The sequence below is a fragment of the Balaenoptera acutorostrata genome, chromosome 4 (genome assembly GCF_949987535.1).
Source record: "Balaenoptera acutorostrata chromosome 4, mBalAcu1.1, whole genome shotgun sequence".
Taxonomy (NCBI): Eukaryota; Metazoa; Chordata; class Mammalia; order Artiodactyla; family Balaenopteridae; genus Balaenoptera; species Balaenoptera acutorostrata.
In genome coordinates, this window is record NC_080067.1 from 8,012,535 (window position 1) to 8,037,960 (window position 25,426).

At 38.2% G+C, this 25,426-nt stretch overlaps 1 protein-coding gene across 1 annotated transcript in view; it reads right to left on the bottom strand.

Moving 5' to 3' along the window:
- Nucleotides 1-25,426, bottom strand: part of KCNH8 (potassium voltage-gated channel subfamily H member 8) — a 276,697-nt gene that overhangs the window by 22,735 nt on the left and 228,536 nt on the right. The window contains exons 13-16 of the mRNA XM_057545662.1: nt 16,979-17,017; nt 11,978-12,336; nt 9,860-9,966; nt 7,091-7,167 (exon numbers count right to left, since the gene is read on the bottom strand). Of these exons, the coding sequence (XP_057401645.1) occupies nt 7,091-7,167; nt 9,860-9,966; nt 11,978-12,336; nt 16,979-17,017 (582 nt within the window). The remainder of the gene's footprint in view (nt 1-7,090; nt 7,168-9,859; nt 9,967-11,977; nt 12,337-16,978; nt 17,018-25,426) is intronic.

Here is a 25,426-nt window from a genome sequence, read left to right on the forward strand (position 1 = left end):
ATACTTTGAACGCTATAGGCCAACAAGTAGGATAACAGATGAATTTGACAAATTTCTACAAAGACATAAACTACCAAAACTGACTCAAGAAGAAATAGAATATCTAAATAGACCTATAAAATTAAAGTGATTAAATTAGCAATCAAAAAACTTAACACAAAGAAAAGCCCAGGACCAGATGACTTCACCAGACCTTTAAGTGAGCATTAATAGCAATTCTTCACAAACTATTTAAAAACACAGAAGAGGAGGGAACACTTCCCAACTCATTTTATGAGACCAATATTACTCTGACACAAAAACCAGACAAAGATATCACAAGAAAAAGAAAACTGTGGACCAGTAATTTATGAATATAGATGGCAAAAATCCTCAAAAAAATACTACCAAATTGAATCCAGCAATACTTAAAAGGGATTCTACACCATGACCAGGGGGACTTATTTTAGGAATGCAAGTTTAGTTTGCCATCCCCAAATCATTAATTAACATAATATACCATATTGGTAGAATAAAGGACAAAAAACAAACACATTGTCATCTCAATAGGTGCAAGAAAAAGCATTTGACAAAATTTAACATCCCCTTGTGATAAAAACACTCAACAAATCAGGGATACAAGGGTACTCTCTCAACATGAAAAAGGGAATTTATGAAATACCCACAGTTAACATCATATTCAATGGTGAAAGACAAAGATTTCCTTCCCAAGGGGAGGCACAAGAGAGGGATATTTCTTTACAATTCTATTCAGTGAAGTACTGGAAGTTCTAGCCAAGGCAATTAGGGAAGAAAAGGTAACAAAAGGCATTTAAATTGGAAAGGGAGAAATAAAACTATCTCTATTTCTAGATGGCATGATCTAATATAAAAAATCTCCAAAAAACCCACCTCCAAATTATTAGAACTATTTAAAATGTTTGGTAAAGTTGCAGGATACAAGATGAGCAAGCAAGAATCAGGTGTATTTCTGTACACTATAAGTGAACAATCCAAAAATAAATTAAGAAAACAATTTCATTTACAATAGCATCAAAAATATTAGAACTCCCTTAAAAAACTAAAAACAGAACTACCATATGACCCAGCAATCCCACTACTGGGCATACACCCTGAGAAAACCATAACTCAAAAAGAGTCATGTACCACAATGTTCATTGCAGCTCTATTTACAATAGCCAGGACATGGAAGCAACCTAAGTGTCCATCGACAGATGAATGGATAAAGAAGATGTGGCACATATATACAATGGAATATTACTCAGCCATAAAAAGAAACGAAATGGAGTTATTTGTAGTGAGGTGGATGGACCTAGAGACTGTCATACAGAGTGAAGTAAGTCAGAAAGAGAAAAACAAATACTGTATGCTAACACATATATATGGAATCTAAAAAAAGGATTCTGAAGAACCTAGAGGCAGGACAGGAATAAAGACGCAGATGTAGGGAATGGACTTGAGGACACGGGTAGGGGGAAGAGTAAGCTGGGATGAAGTGAGAGAGTGGCACAGACATATATACACTACCAAATGTAAAATAGATAGCTAGTGGGAAGCAGCCACATAGCACAGGGAGATCAGCTTGGTGCTTTGTGACCACCTAGAAGGGTGGGATAGGGAGGGTGGGAGGGAGATGCAAGAGGGAGGAGATATGGGGATATATGTATATGTATAGCTGATTCACTTTGTTGTACAGCAGAAAATAACACACCATTGTAAAGTAATTATACTCCAATAAAGATGATCAAAAAAATATTAGAACTCTTAGGACTACATTTAACCAAGGAGGTGCAAGACTTGTACACTGAAAACTACAAAATATTGTTGAAAGAAATTTAAAAAGATATGGATAGACACATAGAGCAATAGAATAGAATTGAGAGTCCAGAAATAAACCCTCATATCAATGGCAAGTTGAGTGTCACAAGAGTACAAAGACAATTCAGTGGGGAAAACATAGCGTTTTTAATAAATGGTGGTGTGATCACTAGACATCCACACAAAAAAATGAAATAAAATTGGACCCATACATCACTCATATACAAAAATTAACTCAAAATAGACCAAAGACCTAAATGTAAGAGCTCACACTATAAAACTCTTAGAAGAAGACAGAGGAATAAACCTTAATGACCTTGGGATAGGCAATGGTTTCTTAGATGTGACCTCAAAAATCACAAAGAACAAAAGAAAAAAGAGATAAATTGGATATCACCAAATTGCGCTTTATAGAAAAACATTAAGAAAATTAAAAGGCAACTTAAAGAATGTGAGAAGAAAACTGTACATCCATCATAACTTGTTATCTAGAATATATAAAGAACACTCACAACTCAGTAATAAACAGACAACCCAATTTTAAAATGGATAGAAGATCTAAATTGACAGTTCTCCAAAGACATACAAATGGCCAATAACACATGAAAAGATGCTCAAATTATTAGCTATCAGGGAAATGCAAATGGAAACCACATGAGATACCACTTCATGCACACAAGAACGGTTATAATAAAAAAAATCAGATAATAACAAATAAAAATTGTTGGTGAGGAAGTGGAGAGGTTGGAACCTTCATATGCTGCTAAATGTAAAATTCCTCTGCTGTTTTGGGAAACAGCCTGGAAGTTCCTCAAATGTTTACACATAGGGTTACCAGCCATTCTTCTTTACTCAGGAGAAATTAAAACATGTGCACACAAAATCTTGCGTGAATGTTTTATGAAAGTTCATAGTAGCATTGTCTATATTAGCCAAAAAGTGGTTACAACACAAATGCCCATCAAGTGATAAATGAATAAACAAAATGTGCTATATCTATATAATGAAATATTACTTGGCAGTAAAAAGGAATAAAGTACTGGTATGCAACAATGTGAGATGAAAACCTCGAAAACATTACACTAAGTGAAAAAAGCCAGTCACAAAGGACCATACTGTATGATTCCATTTATATAAAATGGCCTGAGTGGGCGAATCTACAGGCACAGAGTGTAGCTTAGTGGTTGCCTGGGGCTGAGGATGGGGAGCCACTGGCGTTAGGGGTGATGGCTGTGTGGTGCAAAGCTTCTTTGTGGGGGTAACAAAATGTTCTAAAATTTATTATGGTGATGCATGCATAAGTCTAGGAATATACTAGAAGCCCTCAAGTGTACACTTTAATTAATTAATTAATTAATTTATTTATTTATTTTGGCCGCGCTGTCTGGCTTGCGGGATCTTAGTTCCCTGACCAGGGATCGAACCCGCGCCCCCTGCCGTACAAGCACAGAGTCGTAACCGCTGGACCACCAGGGAAGTCCTAAGTTGTACACTTTAAAAGGATGACCCGCGCACCGCGATGAAGAGTGGCCCCCGCTTGCCACAACTGGAGAAAGCCCTCGCACAGAAACGAAGATCCAACACAGCCATACATACATACATAAAAAAGAATGTAAGCAGACAAGAATAGCATTAAAAAAAAAAAATAAAATAAAAGGATGAATTCTATGACACGTTAATTATACCTCAATAAAGTAGTTTTAAAAATGGAGTTAATAAATAGTATGAGAAGCCAGACTTCTCTGTCAAAAAAAGTCAATATAAGTTGTTTCTACAAAACTCATTTATTTTTTTGTTTAGGCATGTATTATATACATGAAACATTTTCATTCTCAATATAGTTAAGACTCAAGTTGGAATAAAATGGCCTAATATTGAGTGGCTCCTTTATGTACCTACAAAATTAAATGCTAACAAGTGGCAATTAGAGCACTCCAGCCAAAGTGCACTCTGCTAAGGATGATTTAACAAGCCACCGCATTTTCTCACTTTGAAATTGAAGATTTGCCTGTGATTACCTTTCTGTTAAGTTTGGCAGCTTGTTTTCTGCCTAGTTTTATCATCATTTTACCACTTAAACGTTTAGTGTAATGTCAAATAATGGTTAAGCATTGTTAACTGGCATACTGGGTCTCCTTGCCCTTCAATCAACTTAAGTGTTACAGAATAAGTGTTCTTTACAGTAAATCGGTGACACTTTTACATCAAACTATTTAGTTAAAATAAGATGCACTGAAATGTAAATGTTTTACCCTATCATTTTTTATTGTAATTTTAAAAAATAAATTTATTATTTATTGGGTCTTCATTGCTGTGCGTGGCTTTCTTTAGCTGCGGCGAGCAGGGGCTACTCTTCCTTGCGGTGCGTGGGCTTCTCATTGCAGTGGCTTCTCTTGTTGCGGAGCATGAGCTCTAGGTGCACAGGCTTCAGTAATTGTTGCAGGCAGGCTCAGTAGTTGTGGCACACGGGCTTAGTTGCTCAGTGGCATGTGGGATCTTCCCGGACCGGGGCTCAAATCCATGTCCCCTGCACTGGCAGGGAGATTCTTAACCACTGTGCCACCAGGGAAGTCCCTATTCTAACTTTATAGTGAACGTCTTCATAGCAAAAGGAACTCTCAGGTGAAAGCAGTCTCATTTTCATGAACAAATATGTTTCCCTTAAGTCCATTCATTTTCATTTTATTCCATATGCATTGACTAATTCTCTCTCCTATTACTCTGCATGGGGCACTGTTGGGTAGCAGCGGGACTAACTTGAGAGTCACATTTGTTGACTAGAAGCATGACCTTGTATGAGGAGAGAATGAGCATTTGACCACCATGTTTGGTGCTTTACATATGGTATTAAGTCCTTACCACACTCCTCTATGACAGATTTTATCATTACCATTTAATAGAGGAAAAACCTGAACTTAGGGAAGGTGAACATTGAAGACACCAACACATTTTTTTCCCCAGACTAATTTCTAACTTCTGTGTTTGAGCTAAGATATTGGTCAGTCAGTTCCTAAAACCATTAAATAAACTCAAATGTGAGGGAAAATATTGATAATTCAAATGGTATTAATGTGTGATTTTATCTGAGAACAATATCTTAAAGAAAATTGTTTAATAAAAAGTTGCTATCCAAAAAAAAAACCCAACAACAAAAAACCCCACAATAATAAAGCACTCTTAAACCACACACACACAAAAGTTGATGTCCAGGTGTCCAAAAGAGTGTTTAGTTTGTTTTGTTTTTGTTCTACTGTGTATTTTTTTTTTTTTGGTGTATTTTTAATGAGATTATTTGGGTGATCTCACATATGGCCAAGCCCTCGTGATTTAAGCAGTTTCAATCCAGTTAGTTTTTCTTTTCCTATTTTGTTAGTCTGCCCTTTGGCTCTCTTACTTCTTGTTGGCAACAATCTCACTCCCAGAAAGTGTAGACTCCGAAGGAGAGAGGGCAGTAAAGCACAAATCTTCACTAAGCTGATGGAACACACGTTGAACAAAAACCTATAGACTTGGGCTTCCCTGGTGGTGCAGTGGTTAAGAATCCGCCTGCCAATGCAGAGGACACGGGTTTGAGCCCTGGTTCAGGAAGATCCCACAGGCCGCGGAGCAGCTAAGCCCGTGTGCCACAACTACTGAGCCTGTGCTCTGGAGCCCACGAACCACAACTACTGAAGGCCGTGCGCCTAGAGCCCGTGCTCTGCAACAAGAGAAGCCACCACGATGAGAAGCCCACGCACCTCAATGAAGAGTAGCCCCTGCTCGCAGCAAGTAGAGAAAGCCCGCACGCAGCAACGAAGACCCAGCGCAGCCAAAAATAAAATAAATGAAATAAATAAATTATTAACAAAAAACCCTATAGACTTTATGACAAGCTGCCCAGTTTTCCATTATTACAGGTAACTGGAAACCAATTATGATTATGTGAATTTCATTTTTTTCAGATCTCATCAATATCATCAGTTGGTTACATTTTCCCTCAAGACCTCATCAGAGAATCTAAAACTTCAGCCCTGTTACCCTGTTTGTGTCTGCTCACTGAACTTGGCCTAGGTCTACCCAGATGGTCACCACAGACAGCTGGGTCTTCCTGCATATTCCTGTCTGAAGGATCTTTCTAGTGTCTTCTGCAGCTAAGCCTGAAGGTAACCTCTCAGGAGCCACCCTCAACTCCTTTTACTTGTCTCATGGAAGATCAATTCTGAGTTTCCCTACACAGTCTCTCAGTGCCCCCCCAGCAGGGTCGAGCCCCAATTGCCTACAGAGTTAATGATCTCATTAACACACACTTATTTACTTGTTTTCCTTTCTTTCCTGTCTTATTCCTCTACTCCTTCATCTTGCTTCCTGGATCACCTCCCAAAGAAACTATCTGCATCCAAATCATTGTCTCAAAATCTATTTCTTTTTTTTTTAAATTTAATTTTAGGGGGACACCCAAATTAAGAGAGTGATTCAGAAATTACCTTCTCTATTTATATGAGACATCCAGAAAAGACAAATTTATAGAAACAGAAAGTAGATAAGTGGTTGCCTAGGGCTGGATGTGGGAACAGAGATTAATCATAAATGGGTCTGAGAGGTCTTTTTAGGAGGAAAAATACTCTAAAACTCAGGTGGGGATGGTTGAACCACTCAATAAAGATAGTAAAAATCACTAAACTGTACACTTGAAATGGGTGAATTTTATGATACGTACAATATACCTCAATAAAGTTTTTAAAGAAATTACCTTATTTTACACGGAGAGATGGTAAGATCTAAAGCGCTAAAGTGCTCAAAGTTACACAGCAAATACAGGCCAGAGAAAAGAATAGAGTTTCAGGCCATTTGATTACTCTGATTCATTACTTTTGATTCATCTGTGGACAAATGATCTTGCTTTAACTCACTAAAAATTAAAGTACATGAAAAAAGTGAAAAAGCACCAATTAAACCAAGTATCAATACATTTATGACACCAATTATAATAATTATCATTTAGTTAGTGCTTCCTGTAGGTTAAATAATTTACCTAGGTTATTTCATTTAATTTCACAAGTGGGCCATAAGGTAGGGATGACTGCTATCTCTTTGTTACACACGGGGAAATAGAGCTTGAGAGAAGGTAGGTGACTAATACTCACATGAGGCTGAGTGGGAATTCATCCATATTTGTCACCAGACACCAGAGTGTGTATTCATCGTGACTATATTATACCACTTCTGCTGGTGACTAGGATTTCTTCCCCCTCTTACCACTCCAGCATGACCAGAGAAAGGCAAAGCTCCATACCTCGCTGTTGAGTTTGTTTATCTGCTGCTTGGTCTCCTCTGCTTTGATGAAGAGGACAGCAGCTCCAATCTCTGGGTCTGGAAAGTGACACACACGCAGAATGAGTCCTTCAGGAATAAACCTCGTATTTCAGGACTGAGGCAGTTAGAACAGGGAAGGAAGCCCAAGCTACCTTCAGCCTTTCCTGATGTCGGTGCACTGTAGCTTCTGTCTCCCTAGTTCTCCTCTGGATGACACCTGGTGGGCTCTTTGGAACTAGGCACACAGCATGGTGGTGACTGTGGCCACACTTACTGGATGTGTCCATGGCCACCCTCCCCCTCTCCTGAACACAATCCTACCATGTGCCCAAATGGCACGTGTTCTCGTCTTTGACCATTTTCCAAAAATATATTACAGCCAGTGTCCAAGCCATAGAAAAGAGATATTCTTTTTCTCCTCTCTTCCCTTTCCAGATTTTGAATCCTGTACCCATGAGAGCATTTTCCTCCCACCTCTATTAAAGCTGCTCATCCCCACTGCAGGTTTTCTGTCTCTTCCAGTGTTGCTCTAAAAGGTAATTTCTCCCATTTCCCGGGTCTCTCATCTCCACTTTTTCTCTACCTTACTTTTACAAATACATTCATATCTGTCAGGAGCAGAAATACAGATGAGTCATTGCTAGCTAGAGTGGAAAGGATTTGATATACGGAGCTATCTATATCTAGATCTATATATGTCGTGTATATATATCATGATGACTATCCTAATATCCTAATTCTGGTCAATTATGTGTAGAAAATTTGTCTGTGAGAGAAAAAAGTCGCTCAAAACAATCCAAAGTGTCAGAGTAGTAAAAGCTCCTTTTGCTGAGATATTTTGTAAAGTTAATCTATTCATTCAATGAATGATAAGAGATCGCCTACAACAGGCTAAGCCTCCTTTAGATGAGACAGAAATAACGAAAATATATTGACCTTCATGGGGCTTTGAGTCTAGCTGGGAAAAGAGACATTGAAAAAGTAATTATGGGGCTTCCCTGGTGGTGCAGTGGTTAAGAATCTGCCTGCCAATGCAGGGGACACGGGTTCGAGCCCTGGTCTGGGAAGACCCCACATGCCATGGAGCAACTAAGCCCGTGCACCACAACTACTGAAGCCCGCGCGCTTAGAGCCCGTGCTCTGCAACAAGAGAAGCCACCGCAATGAGAAGCCCGCGCACCGCAATGAAAAGTAGCCCCCGCTCGCTGCAACTAGAGAAAGCCCGCGCACAGCAATGAAGACCCAACGCAGCCAAAAATAATAAATAAATAAATAAATAAATTTATATTAAAAAAAAAGCAATTATGCAATAGGTGTGGATTTCATACTAAGGGCAGTAGGAATCCATCTCAGGATTTTAAGCATAGGAATAGCGTAATAAGAATAAATTTGTATTTTAAAAAAAATTCACACTGTATGGAGAACAGTGTGAAAACAGAGAAGAGACTTTGGAAGCAGTCCGGGCAAGAGTGAATGTGGCAGGGAAAAGGGTGGTGGAAGGAAGGATAGAAAGTCTCAGACAGAACTGAGAGATATTTAGGAGGTAAAGTCAAGAATATTTGTTGCTTGAATGGATGAGTATTGGGGTAGATGTTGGGAAAAGGGAGAAGAGGAGGCTAAGGGGGGTGGCAGGACCAGAAATACTAGGTGGATGGCATGATGACGTCCTGTGAGCCAACAAGAAAAACTTCCTGTTGGGACCCACCATCAGCTTCCATAGCAAATGCTCACATCTGGTTGACTAGAACTATGATTTCTGTGCTTCTTGCCCAGAGCAGATATAAGTCCATTACATGGATGAATCATGATTGTTGACTGACATCTGCATTCCTCTCCTCACCTTCCCACCTTGCACCATCGTCCTACCATGGAGTCTTACTCTTCCATGTTCCCAGAAGATGAGTGCTGGGAAGAACTGTTGATTGAGATAGAAGACTGGTATTCTACCAAATGGAGACATACCCCCAGAGCTGTACATTCAGAAGTCTTTCTTGGGCTTGGCTTTGCCCATGGAAGGATTCACCAATTAGCAGGAGATCCTGATACAAGGATCTGCCTTGCATCTAGTGACTGTTTGGGATCGCCTATGTTCATTATTCTCTATCAACTACAGGTGCGTCTTCTTTTAGATGGTGTCATTTCTGGCCTTCATCATGCTGACAAATTCTTTTGTGGGCAATGAACTCAAGAATGAAAGGGAGAGAGAGGAGCCTGGGCTAGGTTTGGGGGTACTTTACATTAATTCACCATCCCTAAAGGGTAGTACTTCATATAGTGCCCCATCATTTCCAATATTCTAACATACTTCTGAAGATATTTATCCCTGGCAAACTGCAAGTACATAACCACTTACCCAATAAATTAGTTAAGTATAACCAATGTTCCTACAGTCTACACCCAACACAGCATTTCCTTTGGGTAATGTTGTTTCTGTGGATTAGTCTGCATTTATAATAGGAAAACATGGTTACCCTCTGATGAAGAGCAGAAATTTGAGTGTCCTCCTGACACACCATTTACCTGGGCTGGTAAGCTGCAGGGTGTCGAGCCTGGATGGAGGAACCATTACAAATGCTATCTTAATAACTTGGAGGTGGCACAGACCCAAGTCAAATTACTTTGTGGCTTTGGTAAAGTTCCATCACATGGAGAATACCCGAGAATGGGAAGGCAAAAAAGTGCCTATACTGAACATTACAAGTTATAAAGACATATCACCCCTTGAGAGAAGACTAAATATAGAGCTTACCTCCAAGAGGAGGAGAAATTCGGGGCTCCGGTCTGACTCGTTCAGAGCCAAAGTCAAAAGACTGGCTTTCCTCACTACTGTTTCCATCTTCAATTCCATCAACAATCCTGTTTAAAATAACAAGGATTGGCTAGTTGTGCATTTATATTCATGGGTTCCAGTATTCCTAGAAGACTTGAAAAATCTTGTGTTAAATTTCTAAATTCTAGACACTCTAGAGCTGGGCTATCCAATATGGTAGCCGTTAGCCTTATCCAGCCATTGAACACCTGAAATGTGCAAAAAGAGATGTGCTGTAAGTATAAAATACACACTGGACTTTGAAGATTTTAGTAAAAAAGGCAAGTTATTTAATTAGCAATTTTTTATATTGTTCACATTTGAAATGCTAGTATTTGGGGCATAATGAGTCAAATAAAATATCTTATTAAAATTATTATTAAATAATTGCACGTGTGTGTGTTTACTTTTTAAAGATGTGGTTAATGGAACATTTAAAATTACTCATGTGGCTCACGATTTTAGCTCATGCTATATTTCTATTGAACAGCAATGCTATAGATCTTAGACTCATTTATTCTCAGATTCAAAACCTTAAGCTACAGAAGTTCTCTTATCTAAATTTATATTAATTCACTACTCTATCCAGAATTAAAGAGTTTTAACGTAATGTTTACAGCATCGCAGAAAATAACTTTGAAAACTCTGAAGTGAGAGTTGAAGAATTATATTTAAATGACTACTAGGACTCTAGCTAATCTTCTTTCCTTGGTAAATAATATCTAACACACTCATTATTTTAAAAAAAGATGAACTTATTGTAGAAAATGTAAACATAAAGGTAGCAAAAATCTGAAAAGAAAAATCAGCTGTCATTCACCACTACCGTTAACATCTTGGTGTGTTCTCAAAATCTTTTTCTAGATATAAAGTAAAATATGTTTTTTCATAAGTGTAGCATAAGTTGTACATGAAACTTTCTTTTCCAGCTCTGATACATTTCCTCCCTATTTATAATTTAGTATTTTTCATTTTAGAGAAATTTTAGGAAGGAGAAGAGTTAAGGGATGTTTTCAAATTACCATCTCCAACTGAATTCCTGAACATTTAATATCCACCTACTTTTCATTAACCCTGTTTTGCTTATTTTCCCCTTAATATTTTCTCTAAATGGTTAAGTTGTGTTCTTCAAATGACTAACTAAATATGTAGTATATCAGAAACATCTCTTGCCTTACAAGCAGAACAACAGAATTTGAATCTGTATTTCAGAACTCAAATTTCTGATATTTTGGACAAAATATGTAACCTTCAAAATACTTAACACTTCTTACAACTTTATAGTAGAGATAATACAAACTACTTTATAGGATTCCTGAAAAGACTAAATATAATAGTAAATGAAAAATTACCTAGCTGAGTACATGAGACTAGGAATCACTCAATACATTTTTTTCTTGTCTATTTTTTACTGAGTTGTTACGCACTGCAGCCTACACTTTTCACATTTTCTGAGTCAGAATTTTTTACTGTTTCAATCACTTTTAGTTGATTCTAAAGTGAATTTTTTTTTAATTAAAAAATAGAACCATCCCATATTACCTGCTGAAGGGGCCAGAAATAAAACTGAGTTCAGTCATCCACAATAATGAAGCAAATACTATGGGAAATGAAGACCAGCACTTCATTTCCTTCATAATTTCCACTCATTGCTTCATGAAACTTTTGGTAAGATCAGATATTGAGGGGATAACAATACGGACTTTGTTCCATCTCTTTTGTTTTCATTAGAAATTTATAAGTTATAAAATTACAATGTAGACATATACATCTATAAAAATAGGTCGAGCTAAATGGATAAAGGGAGAAGAGAAAGGATTTGGAACATTTAATGGACCCTTTTGAGAATATGACTAAAATGGTTTATTCTCATCTTGCATACACCTCCACGTAGAGTCAAAAATGGCGCACAAAAATTTAGGGAAACTGAAGCATCAAGGCTAGGAGCCTGCGTGGCAGAAAGGCCCAGAAGGCTGACTAATTTACTAGCCAGGTACTAGTGTGAATAAAATGCAGACACTTTCACCTGGGAAAGAATTCTATGTTGTGAACTCTCACCTTGGACTGAGGTCTGGGGGTCCAGCATTGTTCAAAGTTGAAAGTTGCAATTTCAAGTTCTTCTCTTTTCTTTTACCATGGTTAGGGGCGTCGGCTTCCTGCTTGGTTTTGGGGGAATTGGAACTGGAGACTCTGACAGGTGAGTGAAATGACACTGTTCCCGAGGCCAGCTGCTTCAAGCTTAAGCCAAGATAGCTCTTACTGCTTCCAGGCTTCTTGCTACGGGCAGAGGAAGATCCCCTTGTGTAGATGGGAGAGAGGGAAGCCGTCTCCTCCTCCTCCCGGTCCTCCTCCTCTTCCTCATCTTCCACAATGGATGGGAGTCTCTTCTTGATGCTGCCATTTCCCTTGGGCTCTGACTAAATCAGAGGATAATACAGATGAGTACAGATTGTGAAGACTTCTTGAGAGGCATATCATTCATGCTGCAGGGTCCATCTGAAAAAAGTCAGATCCCCTAGTGCCTTTAAAACGGAAGACCTCACAGATTTTGCTCTTATTTATTCAGGTGTTCAAAGTCTCTCATACTGTATAGCACAGGGAACTCTACTGAATAATCTGTAATAACCTACATGGGAAAAGAATCTGAAAAAGAATGATTCACTTTGCTGTACACCTGAAACTAACACGACACTGTAAATCAACTATACTCCAATAAAAATTTTAAACAAAACAAAACAGAAATAGACTCACAGACATAGAAAACAAACTTAAGATTACCAAAGGGGAGGGGGGTAGAGGGATAAATTAGGAGTTTGGCATTAAGATATACACACTACTATATATAAAATAGATAACCAACAACGACCTCCTACATAGCACAGGGAACTCGATTCAATATCTTGTAAAAACTTATAATGGAAGAGAATGTTAAAAAATGATATATATATATATATATGTATATATATATATACATATATATATATATATATATCTCAATCACTTTACTGTACACCTGAAACTAACACAACATTGTAAATCAACTATATTTCAATAAAAGATGTTAAAAATCTCCCCATTTCTGATCTCTGCTAGGTTTACTCTCTCTGCTTTCCTGGTGTTAGCCCACAATCCTTCTCTTGGTCTTTTAAACTCTCTTGGTGGTGAGCTATGTAAAAGGTGCATTTTATCAGGTTTGCATTGAGGTTTTAATCAGCCTGTCATTTATAATAGCATATGATGGCATGTTTTTAGGAATGAGACATTTTCAATTTTACTGGAAAGTCTTGGGCCTTGATAGTTTATTTAATTTATTTATTTCATTTTTCAGGTATCCTCATCATTTTATTTTTTTTGAAGTATGGTTGATATACAATATTATATAAGTTACAGGTGTACGATATAGTGATTCACAGTTTTTACATGTTATACTCCATTTATAGATATTATAAAATATTGGCTATATTCCCTGTGTTGTACATCTCCCTGTAGCTTATTTTATACCCAGTAGTTTGTACCTTTTACTCCCCTGCCTGTATCTTGCCCTTCCCCCTTCCCTCTCCCCACTGATAACCACTAGTTTGTTCTCTGTGTCTGTGAGTCTGCTTCTTTTTGGTTATATTCACTAGTTTGTTGTATTTTTTAGATTTCACATATAAGTGATCTCGTACAGTATTTGTCTTTCTCTGTCTGACTGATTTCACTTAGCATAATTGGGCCTTGATATTTTAAAGTTACAGGGTCCTCAGTGGAACTTTATGTGGAGATCAACCAGCAAAATTATATTATCTTTGAGAATAAAACTCTTTCCTATTTTGGATCATAGATGGAAGAAGATCAGAAGTGTCCTCAGCTCTCCTTGTTCTCACAAGTCAGCTGGCAGGAAGTACAGCAAACCATTTGATCCTCTCACCTTGAAGAGCCTTAGGAAAGGAAAGGGAGAGTTTTGCAAACTCTTCTGTAGGATTCCTGTCTGGGCTCCTTCAACCTTACAGGCTTAGAAGAAGCAAAGGAGAGGATGGGAAAGGATGAAGGAGGGGATAATGAAGGGGCAGGGCAGACAAGGTAGCAAAGGCTAAGCTGATGGCCCTCAACAGAATCACTCTAAGAGTATGTGTTTCTTGCTCTGCCCCAGACATGGCCTCCCTGCTCCAAAAAGTCAGTTCATTTTTCTGTGCCTCAGTTTCTTTTGAGGATACAATCATTTGTACCTGCTTATCAATAATTCGTAATAAAAATAAACTGAAAAGACCTAAGAATACTATTTAAATGTCATGAGCTGTCATGGTTATTACTTCATCTCAATAAATAGTTGTTTTATTGGTATATGAATTTTATTGTAACAGTTATAATGATATATATATATGTAACAAAAAAATGAACTTGAATCTGTAGTGACTGACAGGCCCATTCACCCATTTAGTTGAGGCCATAGCTGTAAAGTGAAATGATCAGTTCACTTAGGAAGGTTTTCTTTTTTTTTTTTTTTTGTATTTTAATCTTATGGGTCAAAATTTCTTGAGGAAATGGAATTATTAGACTCATCTTTCCAACTAGATGTGATTATTTTAATTAATGGTAAAGCTATTAGTTCTTTATTCAATAGTCATGGTTTTGCTTTTGTTTTTGTTTTTTTTCTTCACAGCATTTTAAATTCTGTGCTTTTAACAAAAGATGGACCCATGTGGAATTGCAGAGGAACATCTGTATACTAGTATTGTAGAACAGAAAAGTGAGCTCACCCAGCTAAAGATACAACAGGGCGAACTTATCACAGAAATTAAAATCAGTGAGTACATTCTCTAATTGGACTTCTGTTTACATTTGCATTGGCAATTTAAGCATTCCTTTGTTTCAAGGAGGCTCCCTTGGCTCTAACAGAATATTCTGACTAGTAACCTAGAAGATGTTTGTACTTCTACAAGTTCATTTTATTTTCATACTTCCATGCTTGGCACCTTGGACAATTTGCTTAGGTACTGCCTCTTGTGACTGGGACAGCCAACACGATTTATACCAATATTTCATTAGCACGTGGACCATCATTGCAGACAATACCCAAATTTATTATTATTAAATACCCAGCCCCACATGCAGCCTCTGTGCAGGAGGAGTACTGGTTACTTTCTTCAGGCCATCGGTATAGAAACCCCCTCCTCCCTCGTGTCACTGGATTCACCTGTGTATACATGGCCACAAAATTCAACCACAGATCTTTTCCTTCTCTCTGACCCATCTCTTCCTTTCCCTCTCATCTTTCTCATGAATGCTCCCATGAGGGCAATGAGGTTTTATCCCCACAGTCAAAGGAGTCTCTAATTTTGCTTGTGACATCTTGCTGGGATAGTCATTTCAAACTCATGAATGAGTCTTGACTAAACGTGTCTTGACTAAAAGGAAAGCAGAATAAAGTCTAGTGGTGGAATGCATGTGTTTTTGGTCACACAGTCTTAAAAGTCCTGTGACTTACTAGCTATAACCTTGGTCAGGTAATGTTATTGTTTAAAGCCTTGGTTTCCTCACCTGTACATTAGCAATAATGTGAGGAAAAAATTAGGTATTAGATTATGGTAGTTACACCCTTAGTGATATGCACTGAATGTGCTTAATTAAATGCTTGCCCTTGTGATGATGGCGATGATCATGAAGAAAAAGGAAACAAAATTTACATCAGGGCAGGTCCTAAAGATAGTGTGATATTTTACATAATCTCCCCTTCTTTCTTAGTTAACAGAACTCTTAGCAATGCACCTTGCCCGAAGATCACCTTTTTCAGACCCCTTGCCACTTGGTTTGGCCATAAGGCCAAATTCTAGGATGATAGTATGCCAGTGGGCAGGTTATAGGGAAATTTTAGGAAGGCTCCTAGAAGGAGGGGAGCATCTGTCTTGCTCTTTTACTTTGCTTTAGTTTCTAGTCTGGAACACTGATGAAATGAATGGATCTCCAGCAGCCATCTGAGAGAATGAGGAGAAGGAAGGCATACGCTGAGGATCAAGAAGCAGAAAGAGAAAATCTCCAGGCCTACTGACACTGTTATATTGCTCACCTCTGGCCTTGTCCATGAGAGAGAAATAAAGATCTATTGTATTGAAACCCCTGTTATTCTGGTAGTTTTGGTACTGCAAATGAACTTCAGCCTTAATTATACAGATTTTTTTTTTGAAAGTTAAGGATGGTGTATTCTTGGAGGGGATGTTCATTTTCAGACTTCTATGGCGGGGTGAGGAATTCAGGTGGGAAAATCCAAAAGGAGGCTAAATTTCTCTTCATGAGAAAGAGAATATAGGAAAGCTCTGGCGGAAAAGAGGTAATGAGGGAAGGATGCCTGTTCAGAAGAGTTTAAATGTAACGACAGTTTTGCTAGTTCCTGAAGAGGGATTTTGCAGAGATGAGAGAGAAAAGACAACTAGTGGCAGGGAGGAACTTGGTTGATAGCACTGAGATGTTTTAAGAGCTTTAAAAATGTTTCTCAATAACAACTCTGTTTGCTTCCCACCCCCAACCATCTTTGGTCCATTATCAACATCTTTGTAACATGCTGTGTAATTAGATTTATTTGTGCACCTCTGTATGCATGTGTGTCTGTGTGTGTATGCATGTTTGTGAAAGTTGGGGGGTTCTGCTTCAAGAAGGTACAGAGCAAGAAAAGGAGCTGTTTACAGGGTTTCTGTCACGGGATTATTGGTAATAAAGGTCTAGGTAATAAATCGGACAAGTTACTGTTTGGGGGGAAAGTTTTCTGTGAAATTGGAGGGTTCTTAAAAGTCGGGACTGACTTAAAAGCTCAATTCTTCTAAGATCAATACCTCAGGACTTCGTTACTCTGGGCAGGTTTTGGTGACAAACTATGTTTTAACAATAGCTCTAAGATCCTTAAATAGATATATGAGTTTCAATCTTTCTCTATTCCCAAACTCATGAAGGTCATTGCCACGTCTCTCTCAAGTGCTTTAGGGGAAGTCAAAAATGAATACATAACATCCTCAAGGGGGGAGACAGATTTGTTGGAAATCCCACAAATTTTAGATAAATATTTTGCTCTTTGGCAAAAAGCCATACCTGTGAGACCGTAGATTTGTTCGACAATCTTGATATCACCTGAAAGAACAAACAAACAAACAGAAGTTGTAACAATCATTTACACCTTCTCGGTGGTTTGGGACTGAGTGAAATGGAGGCACGGAAAGAGATGAAAGTTCAGAGGCTGTGGGGGGGGGAGATGGGCCACCTGCATGGGCCAGAGAAGAGGAAATACCTCCCGAGAGATGCTGGGAGCATCTCCCACACCTCACCCTCTAGGAACTCTACTGACCAGAGTGTGTAATAAAGAAAAGGGAGCAGCAAATTGACTGCCTAGTACAGGACACCACACCCAGGAAATAGGGGTCAAAATGGTACCCTTATCGGATACATTTTCCATCTTGATGCTTTATTTGCTCTCTTTTTGTTTTCCATCTCCCTTACTCTTCTTTCTTGCCCTTTTGTTAAATTATCTTATCTTCCATGATTTTTCTCTCCGGCTCTGTGAAAAAAAATCGTGGAGGCGTTTCTTATTTAATCTCATTTCTTTCTATTTATCCACCTCCCCTTTTTCTTTGGATATGGGTGGGGGTGATGAACCCTTTCTGTCCCGTTTGTTTTACTCGCTGTGATGTTCCCTGTGGACTAGGATTAAGTTCACTGTGGATCCTAATTTTCAATTTAAGTGATTTTAAGATCCAATTGATTGTAAAAAAGAAAAAAAAAATGCTGTCAATCAAATTGTGACATGCCATCAGTTATAAGACTGATCCCAATTTCAGAGATGGTAAAATGTGAAAAACAAATGTGTAACGTAGAATCACTTAAGTTCAAAACACATCTTGCATAAAATCAAACTATGGTACTGTGGAGGAGTACATTAAAAAACATGCATCTTCCATGACGTACAAACAAGCTCTGGAAATTATAACATATCCGGGAAATATGCTTCAGGTCTTATCCACATTGTTTTTTGCTCAAATATACTTCTCTCATTTTTAAGTGGTAATAGATGCTATAAATTAACATGTTTATTCCCATGAAAAAAATAAACTTGCACTTGAAAATGACCTGCCTAGTAAGTGAGACAAATTTGGTAATTCCGTCACCCCACCCCCCACAACTGTTTTTTTTTTTTCTAGATGATTAGGGAAATAGATCTGTTATTATTTACACAAATGCCAGCATCATTATTGCTGTGCAAATATATGTTTCATCAATGTTTAATTTTATAAAAGCAGTCAACACATTCTACATCTGTTTAGTTGCCTAAATATGCATTGATCAGTAGCACTGAAGACATAAGTTTTGCAATAATTCCCTGAATGGTGACAAGTAAAACAGCTGAATAATTAAAAGTGTGGAAAATAAAACAAAATTACAATGTCGTTGCTACTGTGGTAGATACAAAAAATGGGTTTTTGAAAAGCTTTTCAGTTACAGCTTGGATGAAAGAAAGAACAGCCCTGGGATTCAGGAAGCCTGAACATCTCCAGGTCAGAGATGCTCTCTAAGGGATAAGAGAAAGGCACTGGCCTTAGCACTTGCTGATTTGGGTGTGACTCCCAACCCCCACGGTTTATTACTAATATGAGTTCTGTCGAGTTGCTGAACCCCAAGAATGTTTTTCTATATCAGTGCTTCTCAAACTTGCAGGTTCTGATTCAGGAGGTCTGGGTGGAGCCTGAGACTCTGCATTCCAATGAGTTCCCAGGTAATATGGACCTTGCTGGCCTGTGGGGCACACTTTGAGTAGTGAGATCTTATAACCAACGTCATTGTTATTATCGTCCTATCAGCTGTCAATTCATTTAAGTATTCACCGTGATCAGCACCCTGGTAAATGCTCCCCAGCCATGACATCCACTAATTTTCATTACAAATCCTGTGAAGTAAGTGTCCATTATGTAGCCAGCACTACTGTGATAGGCTCTCTGAATAAATCATTTAATTCACATATGGTATTAATCACATGTGTTTTACTTTATTTTATTAAAAAAATTTTTTTTAATCACAGAAAACTCAGATTTAATAACACTCAGCATACATGGAATAAGTTCACTTAGCAGTTGCTGTGGTGCATTTCACTTATAAGAGGCAAATATTTTTAAAGTACTCAACAGCAACAGTGAAAGCCCTCTCTCACCCTGATAGGAATGGATTTGTTATAGTTCTGCTGAACAGAATTAACCATCCTTGGAAAGATTTCAATCCAGTACTGAATTGTTTATGAAATGCCCTGTTATCTATTGTAATGTATTGTAAGTAGTCGAATTCTGTATATTCTGCTATTTTCTGTCTGTTCATTGTTGTGAACTTATGTATGTTAATGAAATAAATTTTCAGCTTTCATGTTGTTTCCTTAACACTTATAAATATAAGTATTAAGATATTTTCCCCCTCTTACAGGAGAATAACAAACTTGGTGATGTTTTCCTTTCTGATGCAACCCAAAAACCTAGCTGTTCTGAAAAGGTTGGTGCGTGCTGTTAAGACAGAATGAAATTACTCTTTTCATCTCTTAAGCGAAACACCCCTCTGCCATTCCCCTTCAAAACCACAGGTTTTTAGTTGATATTCGCAACTTCTGCACCACCATCAGTCAGTAATTTTCCAGGTGCCTTTAGTTTTAGACATTATAGAACTTAAATACTGAGTCAAGAAGATTGACAAAATATAAAACATTTCCTGCTCAGCCACATTTGTAGGCAAGCATTTTTAGTGTCTATGTTCTGAGGAAGTCCATTATATCACATGTATTTTAAAAAGAATACTCTGATAGATGCATTCTGTTGACTAATACTTCATGCTAATCCAGATTCTGCCAAGTGTAGAGAATATTAGTTTAATGGAAACCCAGTATTTTCAAGCTAGAAGTGACCCTAAAGAGTCTCTGCTACAATGGTTTGTACACCTGGCAGACAATAGGATGCTTTGAGAAGTGTTCCTTTAAAAAATCAGGTTACAGAGTACCAGTTCCAATGAATCTCCTTCAGCTGGTGATGGGTGTGGGTCCCAGGTCTCCAGGTCAGGTTTGAAACCACTGAGTTAGTCCAACTCCCTAACTAGAGATGTGGAAACAGTGGCCCAGGAAGATGAGATGACTTGCCCAATTCATGCAACAAGTTAGTGGCAGAACTTTCCCCCCAGAAGCCGTACCTCCTGACTCTCAGTGTACCTTCCATAGAATCATGAGTTTTCTCAGGTACCTCTTCCAATGGTTAATGCTATTTCTTGGGCTGAAAGAAAAAATGCCTGACATACCATGGCATTAAATCTGGTTTGATGGTTGTCACAAATCCGACCCCCAAAACTCATGAGGCTAAGTTACCCAAACACCTCGTAAAACTTTTCTGAGTCACAGATCTTTCAGGAAATCGGATGAATTCTAGGCATTCTTTCCCCAGCGGGGAGAAACATGGATACAGCCTTTGGATAGAAAATATTTATTGTTCCAGCAACTAGAAGACTCAACCGTTTTGAAAGTTTTGAGGAAGGCAGCTTTCCAATTTTGAGTCCCTCCCACATGGAGTTTTTACACCTTTTAGACAATAAGAACTGTTGGTGATCTCTAATGGGAATAATTAGGAAAAAAAGAAAGACTGAAGTCATAGAGGTTGGGAAGATAAAAGGGAAGTAAGTCAGACACAAGAGCAGGAAATGAGGTCGCTGCAATAAAGTTTTGAGAGAGATCAAGAAGGGTAAGGGTCAACCTGTTCACATCTTGGGATTGTGCCCTTCATTCCATCAGGATGGAAGAAGCCCAGTGCGGGCAGAAGGGCTGAGGACACCGCCTGGCACAAAGTTATGACCAGAAGTAAGGCGTCATAACCTTGAAGACTGGGAAAGAAACATTCTCAGCTTTGGTGCATTGGTTTTAAAAGTTTTTGCGTAGTTGTTCTTCTCCTTTCCCCCCATCCTAACCACCTAAATTACTCTATCACTCTGTGAGTCCAGTGGGAACTTGAGAGAGAGGACCTTTTTTTTGTTTTGTTTTTTAGGTTTAATGTTCTTCATTTTATTGCTTTTGGCTGAGACTTTACATCTCTCAATAACATGTTATACCCTACTATTTCTTTTTTTAAAAAAACTTTTAATCTTATATTGGAGTATAGTTGATTAACAATGTGGTGTTAGTTTCAGGTGTACAGCAAAGTGATTCAGTTATACATATACATGTATCTATTCTTTTTCAAATTCTTTTCCTATTTAGGTTGTTACATAATATTGAGCAGAGTTCCCTGTGCTATACAGTAGGTCCTTGTTGCTTATCTATTTTAAATACAGCAGTGTGTACATGTCAATCCCATACTCCCTAACTATCCCCCCCTCCCTTCTACCCTGGTAACCATAAGTTCATGAGACAGGACTCTTAAATTGGAAAAATACTGCTCACTGGCATCGAGGACCAGAGAGGAAAAATGGTCTCTTAGTCCACATAAAATTTGCTGCCAAAAAAAGCAAAACAAATCCACAATTTTTTTAACTGTGTAAAGTAGGTCCCAAGTTCTACTATTGAGCTTGAATTGTAAATGGAAATCAAATATACTAAAATTAATAGTCATTTTAGATGTGACACGTGCCATTGCATTCTTTAATGTTGTCTCTTTTATTGAATGAAGACCCTTTTATAAGAGCTTTCATAGGCTCATACCTGATCTTGGCCATTCAACTCATTTTTCCCCTTAAGTTCTTAAATTTCCCGATAGTAAATTTTCCTGATATTAGAATTTTTCTTTAACATCTTTATTGGAGTATAATTGCTTTACAATGGTGTGTTAGTTTCTGCTGTATAACAAAGTGAATCAGCTATATATATACATATATCCCCATATCCCCTCCCTCTTGTGTCTCCCTCCCACCCTCCCTATCCCACCCCTCTAGGTTGTCACAAAGCACTGAGCTGATCTCCCTGTGCTATGCGGCTGCTTCCCACTAGATATCTATTTTACATTTTGTAGTGTATATATGTCCATGCCACTCTCTCACTTCGTCCCAGCTTACTCTTCCCTGATATTAGAATTTTTATGAATTCTTTTAGTTGGGAAGGGAGCTCTTTGATTTCTTTTATCTATTCCCTCCACCCATCAAAATCCCTCTGCGTTCTGAGAGATGGCGGGGTGTGAGGCCCCGCCTTTCATGGGAGGCTAAAAGGCCACCTCTAGAAGGAACGTGAGTGGTTTCTCAGCAGCGATGAGGCATTACCAATAACTTCTCCTTACTCTCAAACTCTTTTCAAGAGGCCGAACCACTAAGAAATTGACCACTGTGAGGAAGGAAGGAAGCAAAGGTGAGCGGAACCCACCACAAAGACCCAGGACTCCTAACAGTAACCCAGGGGGCCAGTGGCCCAAGGAAGGTAGGAAATCTATTTCCATTGTCTACTTGGCCCACAGGTAGGATTTATAAGCCCCTGTGTGGTCTGCAAATGACCTCTCAACTATGGAATCTCATAAGACACGAAAGTGCCCTGGTGAGAATGTTATCTAAAGCTGATTGCTCAATCGGGAAATGAGATGCGAATTACAAGGCTCTTCTCTCCAACTGATTCATGACATTCTCTGCCTTGTTAATAATGCCACATTGATTAAATCACAGAGCAGATTGAAGGAGCACGCGTCCCCGTTCAGAAACAGGGATTATCACGGATTTTATCTTGTTCACGGGACAGCAATATTACCAGCATTGATGGTTGTTTGGGATAAAGAGAATATGAATGAAGGATACTTGCAAATAACCCCATAATTCTCACAGTTAAAATGTCTACTCTTACAAAATCATAAATAATTGTCAAATCAACAGGTCTCATTTCCTCATCTGCTTCTTTCTCTTGCAGACTCAAGTGGAGGTGCCAACAAGTAGTGAATGACACCCATGGCAGGTGGCAGATGGGAGGAATTAGAAACCTCTGGAAAAAGGATAGGCTTTGAATAGAGAGTATTCATCTTCAACTTAACACGTCTGACAGGTCACCACCATCTAATCTAAAGAAGAGATTTTTGAGGCTGGTCTGAATCCCTAAGTGGGTAATACAGTTTCTATTATGTTTTCTCTGCTTGTTCTGTAATTTAGAAACAGAAATGAGATTTTAATGAAAAGACTAATGATTTTGACATTTCCCAATTTCACCCGGAGCCTTGAGGTCAAGACAAACTATTAAGACTTGGAGGAGAATTCTCTTCCCCTGGGTAATTGCTATTGCTTCTGGTGTGGGAAATATAAGTCAAGTAAGTGAGTCTTGAATTTAGTGCTTACTGATGTCCGGAGCTAGAGAATCAGCTCCTACAGTGTAGGAAGCAGCACAAAAACTCTTCACTGACGTATATTATGATGAAAGGTCTGTGTGTGGGGAATGGGACCCATTTAGGAGGTAGTATAGCAGGGGGTTTAAGAGCTGGAATTGCCCTAGTCTTGTCACTTATTAGCTATGTAACCTTGGGAAGCATATTAATTGTAATAGAATAAGTAATGCTTAGGGAACAAATAATGTGCTAAATTTCAGTGGCTTAACACAAACGAATTTTATGTCTCACTCTCTCTCTCAAAAATGATGATAATAGCTAAACTTGTAAGGATTAAATGAAATACATACCTGTAAACTGAACCAATCTTGGAGACCAGACTGGCCACATCTGATGTAGTGTTACATTAAGAGCAATGTAGTACAGAAACCAAAAGTAATTTAAAAATATTTCTAATCTTTTGGTCCATATCTTTCAAGAACCTTAGAGGCAATACGGTGATAAACCACAGGAAGACTTTTGTAAAATGACCCCTCCTTTTCTATCCCATTAGCGATAACAATGGTGCCTCTCCAAATTCTCTCACTGAAACTCTCCCCCTGGGTCCCTTCTGTTCTCTTCTGCTTCCCTCTGGCCATCGTGTCCAGCATTCCTGCCAGAGGTGGCCGCTAGGTGGTGTCATGCTTTCCAGGCCTCTCTTGTTTCTCCAGGGAAAGAAGGCATTTGGAACCTGCTGGGAAGTATACACCTCTTATCACTTCAACTTAATGATCCACAAGGAATTCTCACCTAGAATTTATGGTGAAAAAAGTCCTCACATTGTTGCATTTGGAAAGTATTTGGTCCAGTGTCTGGCATAAAGATAATTCCTGTTAATAAGTGGTAATTGTATTATTATTGATATATTGGTTATGAAGAAAAGTTTTCTTTGAATTGAGCTGGTGAGGAATAGGGCATTATTAGCTAGGTGATGCAGAGCTAAACATTCACACAGATGGGTTTGTCCAACTTAAAAACTAACATATATATATATATATATATATATATATATATATATATATATTATATACACACATGTATAGGACTTCTTAATAAGGAGGCCATTAAACTTCTTAAACAGGGTTTTCCCCCAAATTGTATATATTGTCAATGTCTTATTGACTATATTCATACCTGCGGAAAATTTGAAAATGCATCATTTTACTTAAGTGAAGCAGATAATTGGGTTGAGAGAGAAACAAATAGAATGTCAAGCTATTACTTTTTATAAAGTATTCCACCCAGTACTGTGCAAAGAAAAGTATGTATGTTTTTGCGGCATGGGATGACAGCCCTTCTAAACACAATTTTAACTTCCTTTCTTTGAATTCAAAGGTATGAATTACAAGACTTTGGAATTAAAAGAAAACCCAAAGGAGTCCCTTAATATTTATGTAAAAACTTGGAAACATGGGATGATTTTGAGGGAGAGAGTTATTTATGAATATGTAGTTCATATAATCCTAGAAAGAAAAAGGAAGGAAATACACACTCTTGTGTGAAGAAAACTAACTAGAAATCTCTCAGCAACGACACACACTTTTAAAGATTTCAGGCTTAAGGAGCTATGCACCAAATCAGTGATTTGGGAGTTCATCAGGGTAATCAGTGCTAGAAGAATTTACACAGTTTAAACTCATTATGTGGAGGCCCCCCAATGACCAGCTTCTGATTAGGGTACAATGGCTCCTGGTTAGCCTGTAAAACCTGCTACTATGTAATTGTAAGGAAACACAATAGCTGGTTTCATAAGATTTTCAGGATACACGCTGAGTACTCTGGTTCCAAACCAGGTCGGTGAACAAAGATGCTCAATTTGGAGTGAGAAGTTTTTGCATCACAATTCCTGATGGCACTTCTAAACTTAATGCGAAATGCCTGATTTGCTGCCTAGGAAGATCATTGTTAATTATATACTGTAACAGAAAAGTTGAACAGCCCTGTCTGTAGAAGACAGTGTTTGAACCAGCAAACTGAAATGAGCTACTTTGTATACTTGAACCATAGTGCCTTGGGCAAGCTCACTCAGCTTCAGAAAATAAGAAGAGGTCTATAGAGGACCACGATAGTGAGGCCATAGGCAGCTTCTACATGACCAAATGCATACATTTTTTTGGCATTCATTTTTTAATGAAAGAAATCTTTGAAACTTAAGCAAGATGAATATTGTTCATCACAGCATTCACACCTTTAGCAAACACTCAAC